The following is a 23,128-nucleotide window of genomic DNA, read 5'->3' on the forward strand; positions in this document are numbered from 1 at the left end:
GGAATGTTTCCACCACCTTGTTCAATTAAAAATTTCAAAAGCATTGAACCCTGTAGTAGCAAGGTGTTTTTAATAAAATGTCCAATGAGTGTCTTCTTGTAATACTTATTTATGAGTAATAAGACCTCTTTTTATAGTAAATGCTTTTACTTTATATATTTTTACTGACTACATTTTCAATGCAGGAATTTTGAAAATAATCAAATTTTATTCTGTTTAAATTTGTGCTTTTACTTAAAAACAGGCACAGAAATTATTTCCACTCTCGTTTCTGTCCTTTAAGTTGAACATTAACTTTGCACAGACTGGAATAGGTACCTTTGCTCTTTCAAAAAGTACCAAAGAAGTACCATTCAGCCCCACTAAATCTCTCTGACAGCTGAAGTTGTTCCCGTGTTACCTGTTTCTGTTGTTGGTGACTTGTTTGACTTTCATCTGGTTGTCTGGCAACAAGTCCCTGCAAAAACTAAAACCTGGCTCTTAAAGTCTGTGATTCTACAGAAGAATCTTCTTTTGTACGCATTGGCTAAACAAACAAAATGTAAGGTGTTATTAGTGAGGCTTAGAGATAACTGACGATAGGTTCTAGTTTCTTTCATATTAGTGGTGTCAAAGTCATTCATGTTCATGCCCCCCCCCTCCGCTGGTTCTGGCCTGCAGGCTGTACACTTGACACCTCTGCTTTAGAAACAAAACTGACTTGGTCCTCTGGCAATATCTTCATATTTAAAAGGCATGTATCCTGCTCAGAAAAGGTCATCGGGTTTTCCTGTCCAGACACATGAGACAGCACATTTCTCAAACCTTTAAAAAAAAAGAAAAAGGAAACCCAAAACAACTTTGGACCAGTTTCGCAAATGGTAGAGCCGCTTTAGACCAATAGGTCTCAAATTGTTCTGGCATGCTCTCTTTAGTTAGTTTTGGCGTTTCAGTGATTAAAAAAAATTCAAATGAAAGTTTTAGAGGAATAACTTTCAAATTAATCTTAATTTACTCCAATTTTGTGTGTCTTCTCTTGTCTCTGCACTTTATTGAGACATCTACAGTTCAGTTCACACGTTTGAGGACAGTGAGGCCTTTTTTTTTGCCTTTGTACACGACTACAGACTATTTAAATCAAACAATCATCATGTGATTTAAGTGCAGACTTTAAGCTTTAATTCAAGTGACTGAGCAAAAGTTTTCCATCAACTGTTTAGGTGTTACAGACATTTTCAGTGGCTCAGAAATAATTGGATAATTAACTGACAGGCCATTTCGTGTTCAGGTTCCCTGGTTGTTTCATAACAAATGAAGCAGATAAATGAGCTGAAGTTAAATCCAAGTGTTGATCTTGTCAGTGAAAAGTGAAGAATGACATTTTCTGGCTGAAAAAAATGTGGAAAAACTTTAAGAGTTGCTAAATCATCAATCATATTCCTGAAAAGAAGGAATGCACCGGCCAGCTCAGCAATATCAAAAGATCTGAAAGACCACAGTAGACTGCTAAAGTGGATGATGACAGAATTATTTCCGTCTTTAAGAAGAACACCTTCATAACGTCCATCCAAGTCAAGGTGTATCTTTTTTTTTTTTAGATCTACAATCAAGAGACGCCTTCATGTATGGAAATATAGACGGTTTACAACAAGGTGCAAACCACTGGTTACACTCAAGAACAAGGAGGACAGATTACAGGGTGGGCCATTTATATGGATACACTGTAATAAAATGGGAATGGTTGGTTTCATGAGTTATTTACAAGTTTCTCTTTGTTCACAGATGGGTGGTCTCGTAGGGTGTCTTGCATTGAAATCTGCTGCAATGACCCGGTTACTGCGTTCACCAGATATCAACACAATTTCGATCCGCTCCTCACGTGTTAACCTCTTCAACATGTCAATGGCTGCGAACAAAGAGAAACGTGTAAATAACTCATGAAAGAATAAAGTTACGTTGAAACCGAGCACACCATTGCTTTTCTTGTGACATTACCAATAAGTTTGATGTATCACATGGCCGTCTTCCTATTGAAAAAACAAAAGTTGTATCCAAGATGGCCGACTTCTAAATGGCCACCATGGTCACCACCCATCTTGAGGTGTTTGCCCCCTCACATATACTAATGTGCCACAAACAGGACTTTAATATCACCAACCATTCCCATTTTATTACGGTGTATCCATATAAATTGCCCACCCTGTAGATTAGACTTTGACAAAAAATATCTGCAGGAACCTGCACGGTTCTGTTCTTCAGAGCGATGAAACTAAGATAAACGTGTACCAGAATGATGAGAAAAGAAATAGATGGAGGAGGGAAACGGCTCATCTGAAGCCAGAGATCTGTCAAACATGATCGACATAGCGTTGTGGCATCGGCATGCATGGCTGCAGGGAACCAGGCTACTAGCGTTTAAGACTAATGCTGAGTGCTTCGCAGTGCTAATGAATAATGACCCAAAGCATACTGCTAAAGAAAAGTAAAGAAGTTGGGCATATTCTTGAATGGCCAAGTCAGATAGCTGATCACAATCCAGCAGTGTAGCTTTTTTCAATAAATGCAAAACTGGAGGCAGAGAGACTCACAAACAAGCAGCACCTTCAGCAGAACATCATTAACTGCAAAGGATTTTCATCCACGTAATAAAAACAATTAAAATTCTGCTAGTTTGTTCAATTAATTCTGAACATTTTGAGAAAATGGGGGACTATTTATAAAAAAATACATTTAAAAAAGACTATAATTCCTGAACAATTAATGCTTTACTTTTGTCAAATACCTTAAATTAAAGCTGGAAGCCTGTGCTTCACATACTGATTCTTTGATTTAAAATCCCCTGCAGTGGTGTGCATAGACAAAATTAAAAACAAACAAACAAAAAAACCAAATCTGTGTCACTATCCAAAAACTTAGGGACCAAACTATAGTTTATCTTCTGCTTTATCTTCTGACTTCTCTAGAGGAGACATGGAAACGATTTTTTCCCCCTTTTAATTCAGGTTTCTACTTCAACTATTTGCATAAAAAATGTCTGTGTTCTTCTTTTAATGATGAACAATTCAGATAAAAATTGACATGATGTAGCAGCCAAAACTTAGGGAAACGTGCCAACACCAGAGGGCACTCTGCTACAACAACAAACCCTGACTTCGCTGTGTTCAGTGCTTCAGCATGTAACAGGAGAAGCATGAGGAGGACTCAGGAAACAGGATGAAGGTGAATTAGGCTGTCTCCTCTCTGATTGAGCTAAACACCTTCGCACTGCTTCTTTTACGGTGTAGAGACTTGTGCTGACAAATACACTGACTCATGCAAGATTATACAAGAAGGTCAATTTCTCTGTGTGTCCGCTGTGGACAAAAGTTTGAGGAGTGCAGTGGAGAGGGTGTGAATGTGTGTGAAAGCGAGAGGGAGGATTTTTTTTATTTTATATAAGTAGATGATGACATTTAATTGGAAAAGTTGCTTCAAATTTCCTCATTTCTGAAGTTCTTACTATTCAGTGCTGGAACTGTGATCTATGAGGAGGGTGGAAAGAACAACAGACTGTATTTTTATACAAGATTTGAGATAATTTTCTTCCTAATGGCGTAACATTTTATTGCCTTAACAAGACACCCACAAGTGTTTTATCTTCTCCCAGCTAGATGAGTAATCCTCTGCTTCACCTACACAACTTTTTTTTTCTTTTCTGTTTTAAATTTCTGAGACAGGATGAAGGCAAGATTTTGTCATTTCTTTAATGAGCCCTGGAGTGTGTTTATCAACCAAAAGGGGGATACACAACTATCTAAAGTTCATCTGTTCCTTTATGAAGCTCCAAATGACAACAACAGATGGCTCATGGCACTGAAGAAAACCCCTACAATTAAACAACCCCCTATGAGAAAGCACTTGGTCATGGTGGGAAGGAAAAACTCCTTTTTAACAGGAAAATATCCGCAAAAGCAGGCTCAGGGAGGGACAGCCATCTGATCCAGCTCTAAGGAAGGTTTTAAGCCTACTCTTAAAAGCAGAGAGGGTGTCTTGTCTCTTGAATCCAAACTGGGAGCTGGATCCTGCCTTTTACTTTTAGAAATTCAAGGAATCACAAGTAAGCGAGCAGTCTGAGAGCGAAGTGCTCTGTTAGAATAATAATGTACTATGAGGTCTTTAAGATATAATAGAGGCTAATTATTCACGACTTTGTATCAATTCAACATTGAGCCAATGAAGAGAAGCCAGTAATGGAGAATTGTGTCCAAAAATGCATAACTAATGGAAAATCACACCCCTATACGAGAGAAAAAGAAGTCCACACATGGGAGAAACAGGAAGCAGACAATGTTTGGCATTCTGGCTTGATAAATGACCTCAGTGTTCAATCAATTAACAAAATAGATGTCGGACTAATCCCTTCAGCAGTGAGATGGTGTAAAATCCTGTGGCACAGTCATGATCCTCAAGTCCCATTTAATCTAATACAGTGCATAATCCTTGAACATAAACTGCATAATAACATGGATGATGGATCTGTTCATGCTACCAGCATTACGGCTGAAGCTCGTTCTTCAGCAGGAAGGGAAAAAATGATGACAAAAGTGAGCCTCTATTTCTGCTTTCCCCATCACTTAGAAGATTAAAAACCCTACACTCCCGCCTCAGGAGGGCCACATCAGACTGGAATCAGATACGAGTCTCTCAAAGGAGAGCTCAGTGACTTTTTAATGGACACTTTCCCCTCTGGGAAAAATGTCTATTACGGGTTGGACACCTTCTCCTCGGATAAAAATGTCTTTAATCACAGGAGAAAAGTACGCAGAGTCAAAGCTGAGAATATGAAGCCTCTTGTCCTGAGGGTGTGCTCTGGATCAATGGCACTGCTTCAAACTGCACTGTTTGTTCATGAAACAACGCTCAATTGCTTTGGAGTGTGAAAGAAGAAAGAACGAAGGCGCAAAGTCAGAAACAAAAATAACATTTTTTTTTCTTCCTGGCGTTTTTTAACACAGAACGTGACTCAGACGTTAATCGTTTTTGTCGAGATTAAAAAAAAGTTAAATAAAGGGGCTGCACGACAGTTTCTTCTTTGCCGTTTCACTGAGCTTCATTCAGATGCATCACAGATGGCAGACGAACAGGATGCATTGAAAACGGTGGCTCATCCGCAGTGAGGGAACACTGAACTCCAGCAGACATCTTTTTATTCATCATGTCACACGCCCGAGCCTCAGTCTCAGCCAAAATAGGGAACAGTAATGAAAAAGAGTGCACAGCCTCCCACATCCCTGCTGGATACCTTAGCAGAGCTGCGAGTTTGGCACAGCCCAATAAAATGTGTGGCATGAAAACTCTCTCTGATCTGGAGCAGGTATTGACAAGCTCAGACAAAGCTTTCCTACATTTAAAGCAGGACTCATCTGCCTACCAGATGTTTCATTTTAGGGGTTTTGGTTTCAGCTGCCGCATGGTGTTCATTATGATGATGGTTTAACAAAAATGTGACAGATCGTCACAGATGGAGGAATAGATGACCGCTACCCTTCAATGTCCAAAGGAAACAGCACAAATAAAAGGTGAAGTTAAACGCCAGGTGGTGCTGCACAAAAAGAGCACCAAGGCTGGGTTTGGGTGAAGACTAAATGTTTTGATTTTACACCCTGAGATAAAGCTGTGCTCTATTTTTCTAGAAAATGTGAGAAGGGGGAACAAGGAAAGAAAAGAAGAAATAATAAAGTTAAGAAGTAGATTTAAGATTGATGACCTCTCCTCCAAAATGAAAACTAGTCATGCGTGATGACATGTTGGCACTCAAAAGATAAATAGAGTCCATTTATGTATTGCTTTTTTAGACTTACTGATCATTTAATGTGCTTTAGACTACAACATACATTCACCCACTCCTTCGCTTTCTAAGTATTTACAGCAGCTTCTTAGAGCATCTTTTCCAAGGACACTATGTTTTGCGGACTGGAGGAGCCGGGGATCAATTCTCTGATCCACTGATTTCTTGAGCTGCAGTTGCTATGTAAGTTCTCTATTAAACACTCTGTTCTGTGGCACACTGAGGTGTGCAGATGAGCAGGCTTCAGTTTTCCGAATTGGTATTATGAGAAAAATGAACCGGACTGCTCTGTGGAGTTGCTGCTGATGCACCAGCAAAACAAAGTTAATGAGACAGTGGGGTTTTTCACAGTCATTTATTGTACATTAAAACATTTCCCACAAACCTCCAGTGGCAAAAGCTCACTAGAATATATTCACACAATGACACAAGGGGGCCCCTCATCAAAAGACACAATCATCATAATTATCATTAAAAGTGTCATAGATACTATCGTCATTTTAACCATTTGCATCACTGTCACCAGTAACATCACCTCACAATAATCTCCTTCTTAATATTTAACATAAAGTCTTAATGAAGCAGACAGCACAAGGGTCTGCAACAAACTGGGGTCAAGTTTTGTTTTAACCTGGGGGGTTACTCCAAGGAGGTTTTCCCTAATAACAGATCGAAGAGAGAAAAATAACCCACCGTGTTATCTGGGGGCATTTTTGTTGGGTATTTGAGGTGTGTCAGGTGTTACTCAGCCACATCAGATAACTGGTGAATAACTCGCAGGCCCCTGCAGATCTGTGCAAGCTAAGACAAGCGCACAGAGTCATCTGCAGAGTCACAAAATTTGACCCTAGTTTGCGTCATACTGCAATCACATCCTACAAAAACAGGGGCACTGCCCCGATTTTTCTTTTGCACGGACAAAACAAGAGGACACACATACAAATGCAAATGTGTACAGAGGCAATGGAAGGTCAAACTGATCCTTTTTTTTGTTCATTTGTAGATTTCCCGCAGAAGAAAAATCTATTAAGCTCTGCTTGATAGCAGGGTATTTTGCAATAAACATTTTGGCCGCTCCGTGGGTATGCCTGGATGGCCAGATGGGTGTTTATCAACCACAACCAAAGCTGGATTTAAAATTATAGCTGCAGCAGGCTGCACAAACACACCCGTGAACATCCCCTCCGAGCGCCTCACGCGTCTCTCAGTGTGCCGGAACTGGCCGAGGGACAAGAGCCTCTTAGAGCAGATTCTGCTCGACTTGTGTTTAACTAATGATAAACAAGAGCACTTGAGGCACGTGTCAAAAACACAAGTGAGCCTCTGAGGACTTCTCAGTGATTCTAATCACAGCGACGGCGGCGGCAGCAGCTTTGGGAATGCAAGTCACAGGAAATATCGTATTACTGCTCGCGTTCATCCATCCATCACCTTTTATTTGATAATTAAAAGTTCCTAAAATGTACAGTTTACACAAATGATAGGATTTAGAATAACAAAGCGAACAACTGGTCTCAGAACTGATCTATAATGGTCAGATTTTCACATCTGAGAATTTATGCATTTGTCTCTGTTCAGTTCAGTATGATTTACAAATGTTTTTGACATCAAGACAAATGATCAAACGTCAGGCGTTGTGTAACTTAAACATGATCCAGCATGATGAGTTTTTTAAACTACTGATACTTTATACACACACACACACACACACACGTATTCATTTCCACCAATGAGCAGCATATGTCTGCACAACCTCATCACCTCAGCGACCTATGGACTTCTATAATCATTCATTTAGGTGCTGGTGCACACAGAACTGGAGCTTTCTACACAATGATAAAACCTGTACAGACACATGGATGTAGAAGGAACTACCATGGTCTCAGAGACAAGTCAAAAAAAAAAAGTGCCAGCAGACTTGACGAGCAGATCGCTGTCCAATCAAAAGCCAAAATAGGCGCCAAATGCCACAGACATTCCACAGACAAAGCTAAGCCAACTGTACAGCGCAGAGAAGACAAGTGACTGGTATCCACTGTCCACTTGTTTGGACAGGGAGAGGGAGGGAAAGAGAGAAGGACGTCAAGTCTGAAAAGCCTGAAGCTTGATACAGAGAGCAGAGCCCCCTGGGAGTGTGCAAGGCGGGCCTTAGACAGTTACTTTAAAACTGAGGATAACTTCTGCTGCCACAGACCTCAAAATAAGCCCAGGGGTCCCCACTATCTCCATTTAATGCCATCTTTTTCATGAAAGATGCAGAATGAGGCTCAACAGCAGGTTGTACCTGTACAGTCACTTCAAGTCAAAAAGAGAAGAAGAAGGAGAAGAAAAAAAAAATGAAGTTTTTAGTTTTAAGAGCAACATCGAGCACAATTCCAACACCGAACTGAAGGAAATAAGTATTTCAAACACCCTATTTAACATTTTGAAAGTGACTTCTTAAACATCTTTTGAAACACGTGAAACCCGTGGATTCATCAATGACAGATTCATCTGTCAGGACAACTGCGATCACAGAGGCGAGCAGCTCTTAAAGGCGTACTGTGTTGATTCGCAGTGGCTGCACATTCTTGCCATTAGCGTGACTCTGGCCAGGGCTGAAGTAGGGGAAGACCTTGGGGGGGAATTTCTCTCGGTAGGTGTAGAGCCAAGACATGTCGTCTGCGTTGTAGAAGATGAGGAGGCCTTTGGGGTAGTCCAGGAACACCCCCACCTTCTCCAGCTTGCTCTTGACATTGAGACGGGTCCAGGGCTCGGTGCAGGCGCTGTACTGGTTCCCGTCGTGCATAACGATGCAGTAGAAGCCGCGGCTCGGCTGGATCTGGATGCTGCCTTTGCGACTGACTGTCTCGCTGGCCACGCCGATCATCCACTGCGTCTTCTCCGACACCATCACCTCCCAGTAATGAACGCCAGACGAAAAGCCCTCTGCACCCAGAACGGACACCTCGACATCAAAGCGCCGAGGGGAGTCCTGCAGAGGCTGTGGATGGAGATTCCCGTAGGCCACGATGGTGCAGTCGTCTGAGAGAATCAGTCTTTGGTGGGCTGTGATGGGGTCGAGGGTCAAAGCTGCTGGCACTGAAGAAAGAAATGAACAAGAGCGAACATTTAATTTAGTTTTAGATTTAACCCTGAAAAGAGACTGAACAATGACAAATAAAACAAAAAGTAAAAAAAAAGAAAGAAAACAAACACATTAATATGTTATGACTCAGCTTAGCCAGACAGAAAAGCAAGGACAGCAGTGTTATTCTCAGCAAGTCCGTTTGCTCCATCATGCTGCCGCTGCGGGAACAGTTTTGTGCTGAGGCAGTGAGTGAAAACTCGAAGACTGCTGGTCACTTTGTAGGAGAGGTGGGGTCAGGGTGATGAAACAGAAAAGTTACCATCGATTTCATCATTTCGATCACAAACTGAAAGTTGGAACAAAAGTTTCGGCTTCATGCTCCGATTCTGATTTGCAGTACTTTGCAAACAGTTTTGAAAAAGCTTAAAACTTCAGATCCTTCTTATCCATCAGGGAGGCTTCTGATCAGTCCCAAATTTATTCTGCTGCATGACAACAAGCTCAAACCTCCAGGCAGAGTTATGAAGAACTGTCTTCAGGATTTGTGGTTGCTGCTGTTTTTTAAAGGCACAAGATGGTGACAGCAGATATTGTAATTAGGGGCATGATTTTGGAGGGTAACTGATACTGCAACAACGTGGCCATATGTTGTCCATGGTAACAATGACAACCAGCCAATCTGGGATAAATCACAATTTCTCTGTTTGCCTTTATTTGGCGAATTGAACCTCTAGTGTTTGCATTATTATCATCATCATGATCATTATTATTATTATCATTATTGAGTTTCTTATAAGTTAGTTTCTAAAAATGATTCGGGGGCTTAATTTTTGTGGAATCTTTCTAACATCTGAGTGAAAGCCCAGAGATACCAGTTTCATAAACTTTATCAATCCACACTCACCAAGCTGTGGAATTAAAATTTAATGAACCAGTTAGTTAGAAATGCAGCAGCTGTGAATGTGGCTGACAACCAAAATCATTTGGTTTGCTCAGATGCTAATCGCTGTTAATTCAACAAAGCTGGTCAATGCCGATGTTTGACCAATAATGTCCCACTAAAGAAAACTTTTGTGACCATGTGCAGTGACCCTGGGATCTCGCTGCCTTTGATATGAATGCTTTACAGACCACTTTCAAAGAGTTGCAATCAGTCTGCTAACAGTTTGTGACTGAATAGGGCCAAAACGTCAATTCTAAGTAATCATGTCACAGACAGGTTGCGCTGATCAGTGTGGTTTTACTCAGATTGCTAACATGTTGCCTCCAATCTATCTGGATTTGTAAATTAGACGTCAATTAATTTCAAACCTTCATCAATCTGTCTGAGACTGCAGTGAGTCCAAGTTGGGGTGTGACTGTTTGCACAGGTCACATGATGGGAAGCAACCTGTCTCCAATTGCCTTATAACTGTAAGTCTTTAATGCAGCTACATTTGATTGGCCACCAAAGGAGGGCTGAATGCAATCACCAAGTCTGAGAAACCAGATTTTTCCTAGTGCTAGAAGCCATTTTCACTAGGAGGCGCTTTAGTGTGCCTGAACCATGAAACGTAACTTTCTTGTTGTACATTTCTTTTTTGCAAAGCAGACTCTGGTCAAGGTTGGCTCTTTCAATAGCCATACAGAAGAGAAGCGAAACGGACAAATAAATCCTAAAATGTCTGCACTCCAAGCTACTACTGAGTTAAAGTAAGAGGCATTGTGTTATCTTTTGGGAAAACCAAGCATTTAACCCAAACAACATTACAGTATGTATGTATAATTGCTGCCAGAATTGGAGAAGGTGACCAGAGCCCTGGCCTGTGGTAGAGGACGAGTAATGGGTTGTCATTATATGGCACACCCCACTGCAGCTCAACTCCTATTTCAGGAACATGACCCGTGTGCATGTGAGTGTGCGTACACTGTGATGTCGTCTTCATAATGTGTTTTTACATTCTTGTATACATCATATACTTCAAAAATGAAGTGTTCTCATGAGTCTGCACAGGATGCGACCATGTAAAGAGAAGAAGCAGTAATTACAGGGATGGGAGGAGCAGCTTCAGCTCACAGCCCTGCTCGTCTGTAGGAGGCGGGTCTGCAAACGTTTAGTTATAAGGGAAGCACTTCAGGCCAAACAATAACATCTTGTTCTCTTTGCCCTCTTTTATATGAAGCAAATTCAGGAAAGAGAGGGAAGGGCAACTTTCCAGTTCTCCCGTATTTATATCAGCTGGGATAAATGGAGGTGAAATGTCTGGCAGTCTGCCAGTGGACAGCACAATAGCTTCTTCACACAATGACATCTGCAGTGTTTGTTACAATCGAGTCATTAAAATTTCATAAGCGGAGTGCCTCTGTGTGTCATATGAAGAAACATGAAGGCAGACACACACGAGGAGACTCCATTTCCCCGCTGCTGAACATGAGGAAAAAAAAAAATAGGAAAAGAGAAAGGAGGGGAAAAAAAAAAATGGCACAGGGTCTGGTAGTTATTTCTGCTAACCCATCAGTGACAACAAGGGATGATGGGAAGAATGTCTTTGTTGCATCTCTGGCAACTGCTGGTGATGGATCGTAACCAATTGTTCCATTTGGCAGGCAGTCAAGGGAGGCCAAGAAAGTGCCCGGCCTCCACTCAGCCAGCAACAGGCTGAAATGAGAGAATTGATTGAGGGAGTAAAAAAAAAAAAAAAAATCCTCAGCACATTATTTTAAATAATCTCCTCTGAGTGAGTGATGACTGTAGGGCAGAGATGGCAGAGCTCCTCTCAGGACCGCAAACACAGAAGGACATTACCAACCTGCAGGTTCGATTACAGACGAGAAAGAAGCTCAAAAGCTTCCCAGAAATATTAATGCTGGATCTTCCAACACTCTATATTTGTGAAGAAAATTAGATTATCAACCTATTCTAGGCTCCATCTTCTATGGAAGATGTGGTTACTTGTTTTCTATCCAGGTTAGTTGAGATGATTAATTCCTTTCTAATATCCTTGGGTAAAATATAAACACAACAGCTAGAAACCGGGTGAAAAGAGTAAGTATGGCTGTGTCCAAACACCACCAAAGCCAGAAGCCAGCTCTTTTAATTTCTCTGATTAACATGTAAAGTCTTGTCTGTTTAATATGGACAAATAAAGTATAACCGGCAATTTGTGGTTTTAAAGTCTTAGCACAAAGTCAAACAGGCCAAAAATGCTTTAAAACAGGAACAGACAGCCACACAGAAAACAAAGTGCTGCTTTTAAACTGATTTAACAAACATGCAATGTTAATGAGAGCTTTAGAGGGGCTGCTAGATGGATTTTTTTCAGTTATGCACAAAGCAAGACAAGCTGTTTACTTCCACTGTATCTGAGAAGCTAAGCTAGCCACTGTCTAGACTCATTTAGTGGTAGGATGTGGGAGCGGCACTAAAAGCAAGCAACATCAAAAGTGAGTATTCACTCCTTTAACACCTGTATATTTACTAACATGGCTGGGTACATCTACATATAAGCAAGGCTCATTTAAAACTTTGAGATCTTTTTACTTTACATAAAATTTAAGATCATACTTGAGTTTGAAATGCACATCAAATGTCAAAATATACAAAAAAACAAAACAAAATCCCACTCTTATTGTGTACAATCTCATTATAATTCTAAGCTACGTTGCATTGGCTCAGTTTTGAAACACCTTGGACACACAGCACAGTTTGCTTCAGGCTTTTAGTGCTTTTAGCGCAGGAGTAATAGTTATTCTTATGCCATTAATTGTTCAGCTTGTATCTTCCCATGTCCAGAGACTAACGAGCAGGTTGGCTAGTAAAGCTCTTCTTCATCACCATCTGGCCTAAAATGTCCACCTCCTTTGGGTCAGTCACACTAGATTAAAAATAGGATGCCAACGTCCTTGTAACTAGGAAAATAATTTCTGGTTACCTGGTATTTGCATTCAGTGACTAACTGCAAGTACCTGCAGGGATGCAATTGCACAGATCGTCTTCAAACAATGAAGACTTAAAAAGCACAGCTGAAAATCAGAGTTGTGATTTCTGTTGACAGACAATCATCATAATATAATATAATATAATATAATATAATAATGCCAACTTGGCCCAAATCAATAACAGACATTACATTTTTTGCTGCCTTGATACCAAAGTTGCTTTGAAGATGCAGACCTGGTTCCCATCTTTCAAGCAACAACTTTTAAAGGCAATAGGTCAACCTTTTCCAAGTTCATTGCACACAGTTGCAATCATTTTTGTCAGGTTGCATTTCCCTGGTGTAGATATAGCATAAGGTGGGATCGACAACAGTTAAGTTATTTAAAGTACCTTCAGCCTACTTAAATCATTTCTACACATTTTTACATATATAAGCCTGAATGAGTTAGCGAAACAGTAAAATGTGTTCAAACAGTGAAAACAGCAGCATTTTGTTTTTGGAAATTCCCACATAATGACAATAAGAACAGACTCATTCAAACTGAAATTAAGACAAGACTAAGGATTTGAAGGCACCCATCGTACCTGGTGAAATGTCCTGGAAGAGTGATTTCCATATTGTATACTGTAACGGACCCATGTACTTTGATGTCGGGAAGTCCTCATACGTTAGGTTGGTCTCATGAATCTTCCCCTTGATCCTGAGTCAGAAAGAGAGATCAATAACAGTCCAAATCCAATTTGCTGCTTTCCCCCCGCCCTTAATAACACTGCCTGTGGTGTTCAGACCACAACATTGACCCCTCGAGTAATAAATCTACTTTGTGTGTTTTAAATATGCCATTAAGCAACTGACAAACTACTTCATGAATCTCAAGGCACAGGGATAAAAATAAATAAATAAAAATAATAATCACAGTACACAGTCAATACGGACCTCTACACGAATCACTCAGAGCACTTACATGAAGTTCAGAGATCAGGCAAGCAATCGAGTGAGTTGGTTAACAGTGTGAAATCTTCATGGGACTTTCCTACGCTTTTGAGCTCTTCTATTCAAATGCTATTTTTTTAAGGCAACCTATGTCAATGTGCTAATTCTTCTTCCTCCTGTGTCAAAACAAGATTTTACATGTGTTTTCGACATCTAAGATCTTGAGTTCCTCTTTCTTTATCCCACAGAAATATTTCTGTGACTCATCTTGAAATTGAGAGCGCAAACTTTTTTCTTCTGTTATCTGATCACAAGGTGATTTGGGTCAAGTAGCTACTGTAAGCCATAAAAGAAATGACTGTAAGCTTGCAGAGAGATGGTACGGGTCACAGAAGTGCTGCTGGATCTGCATTTACAAGAACAGCATGTTTCAATTCATCTCCAGATCAATGCAGATGGGGGCTTTTTTTAAACCATGACCACATCTTATATTTTAAGAACACTTTTGCACTTTAATCTGAAGAAAATATTTCTAGCGAATGCCAAGTGATGTGTGCACAAACAAACAGCCTTTTACATACACAACTACATGTATGGACAAAGTGACAATTTCTTTACGTAGAGCCCATTGTACACCTCTGAATTTTGCACACTTCACACTTAGTCAAACCAGAGGAAAGGGTGTTTAGGGAGACTTCAAGTACCACAAAACGATACCATGATATTATTACAAAAGAGACTGAGATGGATCAGTGCAAGTATCTTAAGAAATCTCCTTTATAAATTATTTACAGGCTCAATGTTTCTGATAATGAAATTATTGTCGGTCTAACAAATATAAACTTGTTAACTCAAGTATGAACAAACTGATACAGTTTGTCTTTCTGTATTAAAATGATGATTTTCTTGTTTGGACCATTTGAGTCTATAATAAAGATGGATTGACTGACAATTTGCCCGCTTACACTGATTTAGTCTAAAGTACAGGACAAAATGTTAGGACAGAAGTATTACGTGACTCTCCTTTTAATCTTTCAGTTCAGGTGTTTTCATTCCTGTTGTTAAAGGTGTATAAACCTAACCACGTAGCACTGAAACACTGAAAGAATGGGTCGCTCTAACAAGCTCATTGAATTCCACAGTAGTACTGTAATAGAACGCCACTGTTACAACAAGTCAGTTCATGAAATTTCTAGATGTCTAGATATTTGATGATCATCTGTAAGTGGTGCTATTGTAAAGTGGAAGGTTTTAGGAAATACAGCAAAACTCAGCCACGAAAAGGCAGACCACAAAGTTACAGGGGAAAGGCGCACAGTGCAGAGCTCCAATCCTCCTCTGGCATTAACAGGAGAACAAAAACTGTGCGCTGGGAGCTTCATGACATGGCTTTCCATGGTTGAGCTTCTGCTGTTGTAATGTGTTGGTGGTCTAGTACGTTCTTTATTGAAGCCACATGTAGCTCATGTAACAAAACTACATGACAGAAAAAAACAAAGACCTTTGTAAGGTGCCAGGCCATCATGAGCCTCATGGCTATACTCCTACTGGGGAGACCAACATCATTTCTGTTCTTCGTTTCTCTTTTTGTTAGTATTTTTGTTCCTTCATCTTCTGTGTCCACATTAACAATTGACGATGTGACCTCTAAATTAAGACCAACTTGGCTTTCTTATGACTGTATACATCTCATAATAATGTTTTTAATGTTTTTTATTTTCAAAACTGGTGCCAAAATAGCTCTTACCTCTACCTTTTTAAAAATACATCAGGATTATATAATATACTGTCATCATTTAGACTCACTACAATACCTTTTATTCCCCCACATCAAACAACATTGCTGCTCAACATTTTGACATAGCCTGTTCCAAAACGAACCCAATAAAAGGTTGAGGGAGTTGTGCCAGTCCCTTCATTCGATATGTGCCCATGTTGGATTTTCAGTGCTTCAAACGCTTCATTTCATGCCCTCTTCAGTTCCCGGGACTGTTTCCAGCTCATAAAAATCTAAACAAAACAGTATTGGCCAGCTCTCATTTGACACCACATTTGTACCAAACTCTAAATTTAAGGCATCCTTGAGTTAATTAAAGCTTTGCCAACTCTATAGTCAACCTTATCAAGACAATTTAAAGATATTAAACTGTTCAATTAAATCATACTCAAGCGCCACTCCCAGATTAAACATTACAGCTGGTTTATTGCAGCGCTAATGCTCCATCTGCTCTGGGATTAGCCACTGCTGTTACTCAAATCTGTACTTTCTCCTGAACGTCAGCACAAGCAGAACACACATTTGGCATGTTCTGAGATACTACTTCCATATACCTGAATCCTCTCTCGTATTTTCTTACTGCACTACAATACATTTTGAGTGCGAGACAGAGGGGAAAAAAAAGGAAAAAAAAGAAGCACCTCTCAGATGTGACTGCTACACCCTCCAGGAAGTCGTGTCGCCCTGTCTCATTCAGGCGCTCCTGCAATATCTGGATGCCCTCCTTGACATCTCTCAGCTGTTGACTGTAGCGCTGGATCTTATGCTCAATGTCGGACAGTTTGCGGGCCGTGTCCATCTCCAGCTCCTCCAGCATGCTCTTCTGACGCTCGCGCAGGAATCGATGAAGGCGCTCAAATGCGTCACCGATAGTTGCCCGCAGACTCTTGGCCGAGGACTGAAAAGCAAAAGACGGTGGGAAAATTAAACCCCTCTTGGCTGGGCTATTTGAAAATGTCATTACAGGATTGTGAAGCAGACTTCATACTGTAGTTAGTGAGTGATTCAGTCACAACAGTCTAACTCTTAATTAGACATGGGTCAATAATTCAAGGGCTTACACAGTACTCTAAATTGTGTTAATATTGCATTAACAGCCATTCATTGATTCAGCTTGTACATGTATTGATTTTAAGTGGCTCTCTGAGAGCATGTGTACAACCTCACAGGGAGGAAACAAACAGGTCTGTTTTATATTACTGTGATGAGGAGAAACAGGAGCACACACTAATAGAAATAACCCCAACAGATGACCAGGAGGAGGTCACAAAGGACATCGAGATCGGTGGAGAGGCTACTGCAGACAGTCATTGAGTGAACCGAGCAGTTGACAGAGAATGGCAGATTGGAAGAACTGGAGAAAATGATTTGTAGCTTAACAGGAAGAATGAGAAGATGGACATCAAAGAGAATTAATCATCTGAGTGTTAGCAGCTGGAGTGTCAGAGAGGCAGAACAAAGGGATGTGACGTAAAACCCAGAAATTGCACTGAGACGAGGGGAGAGATTTCAGTTTGAAACTTCTGAGCATGATTTCATTAAAACTTTTATTTTTCAAATAGTCATCATTTTAATGGAAAAAAATTGAACTTGTGTTTGCACACTGACTGAAAAGAAATCCAAACATCTGCCCATCACAGAGCAATTCAGAATTAGAGAAATTTAATGACCTCAGAGCAATCCAAAAAAGAATTTCAGATGAAAGTCGTCTCTAAGAGGCTTCGATGAATATTTTGCCTGATCAGAATTTCCTCTGATCTTTACAGGATGAGCTGGGTTTTGGAACTATCATCTGGCTCTTTTTTTTTTTTTTTGTAAATTACGCTCGCCTGAAAATTCAATCAATCCTCTTTAAACAGCAGGCATGTCTCTCTGGGGCTTTTCACAGGCGAGGGGCAGGTATTCTTAGTCTGCCTGTGAGAACCTGTTAACATGACTCTGAGTGCTGTGGCATTAAAGTGAGCTCCAACACAGCCCTCCTACCTAGTTAAGAGTTGAAAACTGATGGTGAGGAGGAGGACTGCAGCAGCCCAGCTATCAGTCACACTGACGTGTTTGCTGTTTTGGCCCAGCAGGCTGCGATGTCTGTGATGGCTGTTTTGCAGCCCTTGGAGACAGCAGGCTGGATACCTTTCCTGGGAGCAAGTGATTATCAAGAGAATCCCCGGCGGGCGTGTGAATGAGAGTGTCGGTCCTTCATGTGGAGACCCTCCGCAGCAAACGTGAGCCAAGGTATCAAAATTGGAGCCACATATAGGTAAAGGCTGACCTGCTGGAGGGATTGTTCCTCTGTGTTGGTACCAAGACTAAGATGGCAGAAAGGTTTAATGTTAATGCAACTGACATGTGAAGAAATGCAGTAACACAATGAGCTTACATTAATCCATGTGTATGCAGGACTCATGCACTGGACCACACCAATCCTTAAACTTGGCCTTCATTTAGACTTAAACTGCACAACTGTTAAGTTTCATGACTTTGCTCTGCATGGATTCTCTTTGCTGCGATGGAGACTACACCCACACGAGGTGAACGCTGCCAGCTACACTACTGCGGTTGCAACCTCTCTTTCATCAAAACAAATAAGCAATGCAAGGAGACATTTCATTGTCAGCTCCCTAAATGCATCAGAGATCGATATAGTCACAGTGCAGCCCTCTTCCAGGCAGAGCACTCTGTACAAATGGATGTAAATCTAATGAAATCAGCTCACTTCCAAAGAGAAGGCGGGGCAGATAAAAGGCCTGCACGTAGCAGTTAGAGCGATGAAATAGACAGGCCAGGCTCGCTCTGGCAGGTCTCGGACACTGAGGTGAGTTGTGTGGTGGCAGACAGTGCATACAAAAACGAGAGAGAAGACAAATGTACTCCCTGAATAACAAATAATGCTGACGGCGGCAACACAGTCAGAGCTCCTTACCTGGTCAATATCAGTTATAGGAGAGAGGAGCGGTGTGTGTGAGAGGTCAAAAGACTGACATATTGAGCAGATGTTCACAGCTCCCTGATTAAAACATGGTGTCTAGATTAAACAGTCACTCAATAAACCAGTTTATGCATTGGAACTTAACTGTCAGTCGAAGCGGTAAGAAGGAAAGATGCATGATCAGTGGCTGAAAAAGTGCACATACTACCCAGAGCTTTCCCTTTCATTTCTTGTGCTGCTTGTAATGAGGAAGTTTTACTGTGTCAATTTGGATGTCTAAAATGGAAACAAGATTTCTTGCTTCTCTAAGTATCTTTGAAGTCTTTTCAAACTGACATGTTTGGGGATTTGCTTCTTCAAGCTATTATCCTAATTAGTTACTTTTTCCGGATTAATTGTTTCGTCTTTGAAAATGCCAGAAAACAATAAACAAGCCTAAAATCTCATTCTTAGCAAGCCATTTATTGACCCTAATTGAAAACTGATTTTTTTAAGCAAACATGCCAAAATGCTCCTACTTCTCAACTGTAAGTAGTTGCTCAGACATTTCCTCTGATCTAGCTGTATATGTATGATTTTAACTAAAGGGTAACTGAGTGGGGGAAAAAAAGCTAATAAAAAAGTGTGAGTTGCATTTTCACTGAACATATTTTGTTTACTATTCTGAAAGGGAAAAAGGCAGCAAAGGCACTTTGTCTTAAAAAAAAAAAAAAATGATAATAATTCCAACACCTTAAAAAAAATGCAGATATTCTTATCTTCTAACAGATAAACCTACGTGCTTCAGCAGGTGGAGTGATATTTAGTGCTACAACAATTACTTTATCTTAGTAATTTCCTTTTTTTAAATCCAGAAAAACCATGATTCGTGGTTCAAGGTGCATTTCTTGTTAATATCATTGCAAACTGAATTTCTTTTTGGAATTTTTGAATGCCAAATTATCACTATTTTAAAAAGGCTTTATGAATGATATGGATCATGGAAATTACCTGTAGTTGAAACTCTTGTTTTTTTGTTTTTATAAAGGAGAACCGTCACAGTACCTTGGTCTCGGTGAGTTGTCTCTGCAAAAGCTGCAGGGCCTCAGTGTGTCCCCTCTCACTGTCCTGCAGGGTGGCCAGCTGCTCCTTCATCTCCCTCTGCAACACAGACAACAAAACACAGATCAGCGACTAGTAATTGGACTTCAATATGAAAGAACTGTTGAGCTTAACTCAATTGTGAAACGTATTTGAAAGATTTCCCTTTCCATTTAAACCAATCAGCTTCTGCTTGCTTCCGGTAAAGTCTCAAAAACACCATCAGTCACGTTGAACTAATGCTAATCATGTTAGCAGACCAGTATTTTTCCAACTCTGTGATACTGTATTTAAATTGTGTTATTTGCGTAAGAAATCGCTTTTGATTGGGTATGAGGCAGCAAAGATTTAAGCTGCAGCTTAAACAAACAATCCAGACGGAGAGTGAGATATAAAAGAAATAAACTGAAATCTCTGGAGACACTGGGCTCTGTCAGACAAAAACTGGGTCTCATCTCTAGTCAGACACATGCTGGCAGAACCTGCACTGCTCAGCCACCTCCAAGTCTCCCTAAGGCAATTGGCTCTGCGGGAAATGGCTGGGATGTCCATTGTCACGAACGGTGCAGAGTTTTTAAGCAGGTTTCACTTGCCAACAACACCGGTGTTTCAGGTTTTTGGATAAAGGCATTTTAGCTGATGCAATCCCTTAAGCACAGACATCAGTAGACAAATCACCTGCATCAAAAACAATGATCTGACCGATGAACTGAGATAAAAGCCGTCCAAAAACAAGCCCAGAAATGTCTCATGCAGACACATTTCCACAAAAATTGAATAAGCAATGATCCCCATGCAAGCAGGGAAAGGACTAACCTGTGTTGCTAGTGTGAGCAACAATATCTATATATTAAAAAAAGCAGACATTTTTCTTTAAAAGAATTAGGGCACAATGGACCTGGAAAAATCACACATTCTTTGCAGGATGTTAAAACAGGGATAAAACAACACCAGACACTAAACAAATCCAAAATAACAAGGAGGAATTATCTTGAGACGCTTAACACCTCTTAACATGAGAAGATGAAGAAGGGTCACAGTTTTGAAAAATTAATTGAATTACGATATTGGGCAAGCTGGACATATATTGGTAATAACACTGACCTTGTTGACTGAAAGAACATATTTGGTGCCATTCTGTTGCCAAAGACAGGCTTTAAAAATGTTCAGTTATTTTTTTTTATAATATAATTGCTTTTAATTCCCTGGCAAATAAGGGTAAACAAACAACAAAAAACAACAAAAAAGAGCATGCATCTGCATTGGTTAACAGTTATTTAAGCATCAGCATTAGTATCTGCCCAGAACTGCACCATCAGTGCATCACTAGCACCAACTGCTTTGATTCAGGGGAAATTAAAACTAAACTGAATCAAAGGACACAACCAAAAGCCTCATTTATTTCAAGGCCCCCAAGTTAAGCTTTCCCGCTGCCTGGTGTATCTGCTTGAGTAACCTGTGTGCCCCCTTCTCTGTGATCCACTAAGTGTCACTTCCTTTGAACACCAACTGCAGCAAAAATCCAGCAAATGGAACTGTCAGCTTAGAGAGGCTAATAAAACAACCGTCACTCCTCACTACCATCCAAGCCTGTCTGACAGGGAAAAAAATAAATAAAAAATTACTGATTCGAGTATTTTTTCCTACGACGGGACAGGAAAAATGAATAAGAATCCATTTAGCAGAAAATTTCTGACCTTTGTTATGAGTTGCAACTAAAAGAAGCAAATGTGGGCTGGGGAAATGAAGCATGTTTCTTACCAAGGACAGGAACAGAAAACAATGGATGGTGCAGAGGGGGAGTGTGACTCTCCATGTTAATGATCGGAGTGCGGCAGGCTCAGCAGGCTCTCTGCCTCATCGCTACGCGTTTGTCTGCAGCGGGTCAAAGGCCACTCCCACACATTGAGATAGACCGGCACTGACAGAATAAAATAAATAAATAAATAAATGCTCCACCACTTATCTGCTGCACGCTGACTGACCGGTCAGGGAAGGGCAGCTTTAACTGTTGCTGCTGTCACAGCGTTTAGATGGATGTACAAACAGGAAACTCCACATCTGTTGAATCCTTCTAAATAAATATACAAAAAAACAAAACAAAACAAAAAAACCCAAAAAAAACCAAAACCCCACAACCTTGGTGAAAACATTTTAATTCAAGGCCTTGAATCAAATGTGCAATTACTTAATCCTTTTTGATCTTCCAAAAGCAGAAACTGTCCTTCAGATGAAGATTTTATGAGATGATATCAAATGGAAACCGGAAAGAGCTTGTACACGGGTACCTACAGAAAAAGATGGCCTGTGCAGGTGTGTGTGTGAGTATTTGTGTGTTCTCTGTGGAGGCGTCTCTTTCCTGTCCATCGAATCTGGCCAACACAAGTCTGACATGACATTTTCCCCAGGACGTCAAGCTGCAGGAAATGGGGGTCACAGCTTGGGGATTATAAATCTAAAACTCATTTCATCCTGCTGTCATTCCCTTCGTCCTCTTACTTTCCTGTCATATTAGCAGCTCCTGGGCAGATACATAGAAGTAAATCAAATAATATAGAATAGTCTATACCGCACAACAGTCTCTATACCGCACAACAGTCTAAACTATTTGCACGTTTTCCACAAAAAACAAAAAATGTAAACGAGCTTTAAAATTCCTCAAAATTTCCGTTCTGTAGCTCGGATTTACAGAGCATTATTGCTAGACTCGACAAAGAGGCGAACAAAACAACATGCAGTCGCGCAGTGTCGCAGCATGAATAATAAAAAGCTCACAGGATGAAGAACTTCCTCTCACACACAGACAAGAGGAGCTTCCAGTTATTTCATTCACACATAGTGACAAGGAAAAAAAATAAATAATGAAAACTTGGAATTCATATTCTTCCTGGAAGATTCACAGAATGCAGAGCCAATATGCTTTTTGGGCTCTAATTACACTGGGATGCTTTTCATTTGTTTATTGCAAGGCAATGGGCACACACCCCAGCGCAGGCCTCGCTAACTGAAAGTGCTGCAAAGTGACTTTCAGGAGGGCGGTTTGGCATAACCTTCATCGAGCCCAGGGTGTAATTCTGTCAGGTAGCAGACAGTGTGGGTAAATAGGACGTCAGCCAATAACAGAGCGGTGAACAAACTGCAGTCATCACAGTCTGTCCGTGAGCTTTATGGGCCTGTGGCGATTTAGCTTTTAGAACAGGACTGAAATATCTTGTTCCTATACTCAATATATTAAAAGACCCAAAAGAAACAAAAAACATACTGTGTGATCAAAACTATCAGTCTGGATATTAAAAAAAAAAAAAAAGGAAGTCGTGCCTAAAATGTTTGGGCAGTAAGGTACGCTGATCAGCCATTAAAAAGCACAAACAGGGTCCCTTGCTGGGGAACCTTGGGGTCCTGATACTTACTGCAGATGTAAATCTGAAACTAAACACAGCAGCACCCCAGCACATGGGGGTAACAGCCTCCCCGAGCAGGAAGCACCACACCACCTGGGTTACTTAATCGTGGTCACTGTTAGGAAGCTGGTGTTAATGTTGTGGCTCATTGATATATGTGTGTCATCTAGAATATACAAGTCATTAAGGAATTTCAACTGGTAATGACCCATCTT

The 23,128-nt window shown here is 40.5% G+C and overlaps 1 protein-coding gene across 3 annotated transcripts in view; it reads right to left on the reverse strand.

Annotated features, from left to right (window-relative positions):
• Positions 1–6,145: 6,145 nt before the first annotated feature.
• trim62.1 (tripartite motif containing 62, tandem duplicate 1) overlaps positions 6,146–23,128 on the reverse strand; it is a 35,508-nt gene continuing 18,525 nt past the window's right edge. For all 3 annotated transcript variants that reach the window (XM_026167651.1, XM_026167653.1, XM_026167652.1), the window contains 4 exons: positions 19,477–19,572; positions 16,148–16,404; positions 13,381–13,496; positions 6,146–8,887 (listed from right to left, as the gene is read on the reverse strand). In XM_026167651.1, the coding sequence (XP_026023436.1) occupies positions 8,337–8,887; positions 13,381–13,496; positions 16,148–16,404; positions 19,477–19,572 (1,020 nt within the window). In that variant the 3' untranslated portion in view covers positions 6,146–8,336. The remainder of the gene's footprint in view (positions 8,888–13,380; positions 13,497–16,147; positions 16,405–19,476; positions 19,573–23,128) is intronic.

This window comes from Astatotilapia calliptera, chromosome 5 (assembly GCF_900246225.1).
Source record: "Astatotilapia calliptera chromosome 5, fAstCal1.2, whole genome shotgun sequence".
Taxonomy (NCBI): Eukaryota; Metazoa; Chordata; class Actinopteri; order Cichliformes; family Cichlidae; genus Astatotilapia; species Astatotilapia calliptera.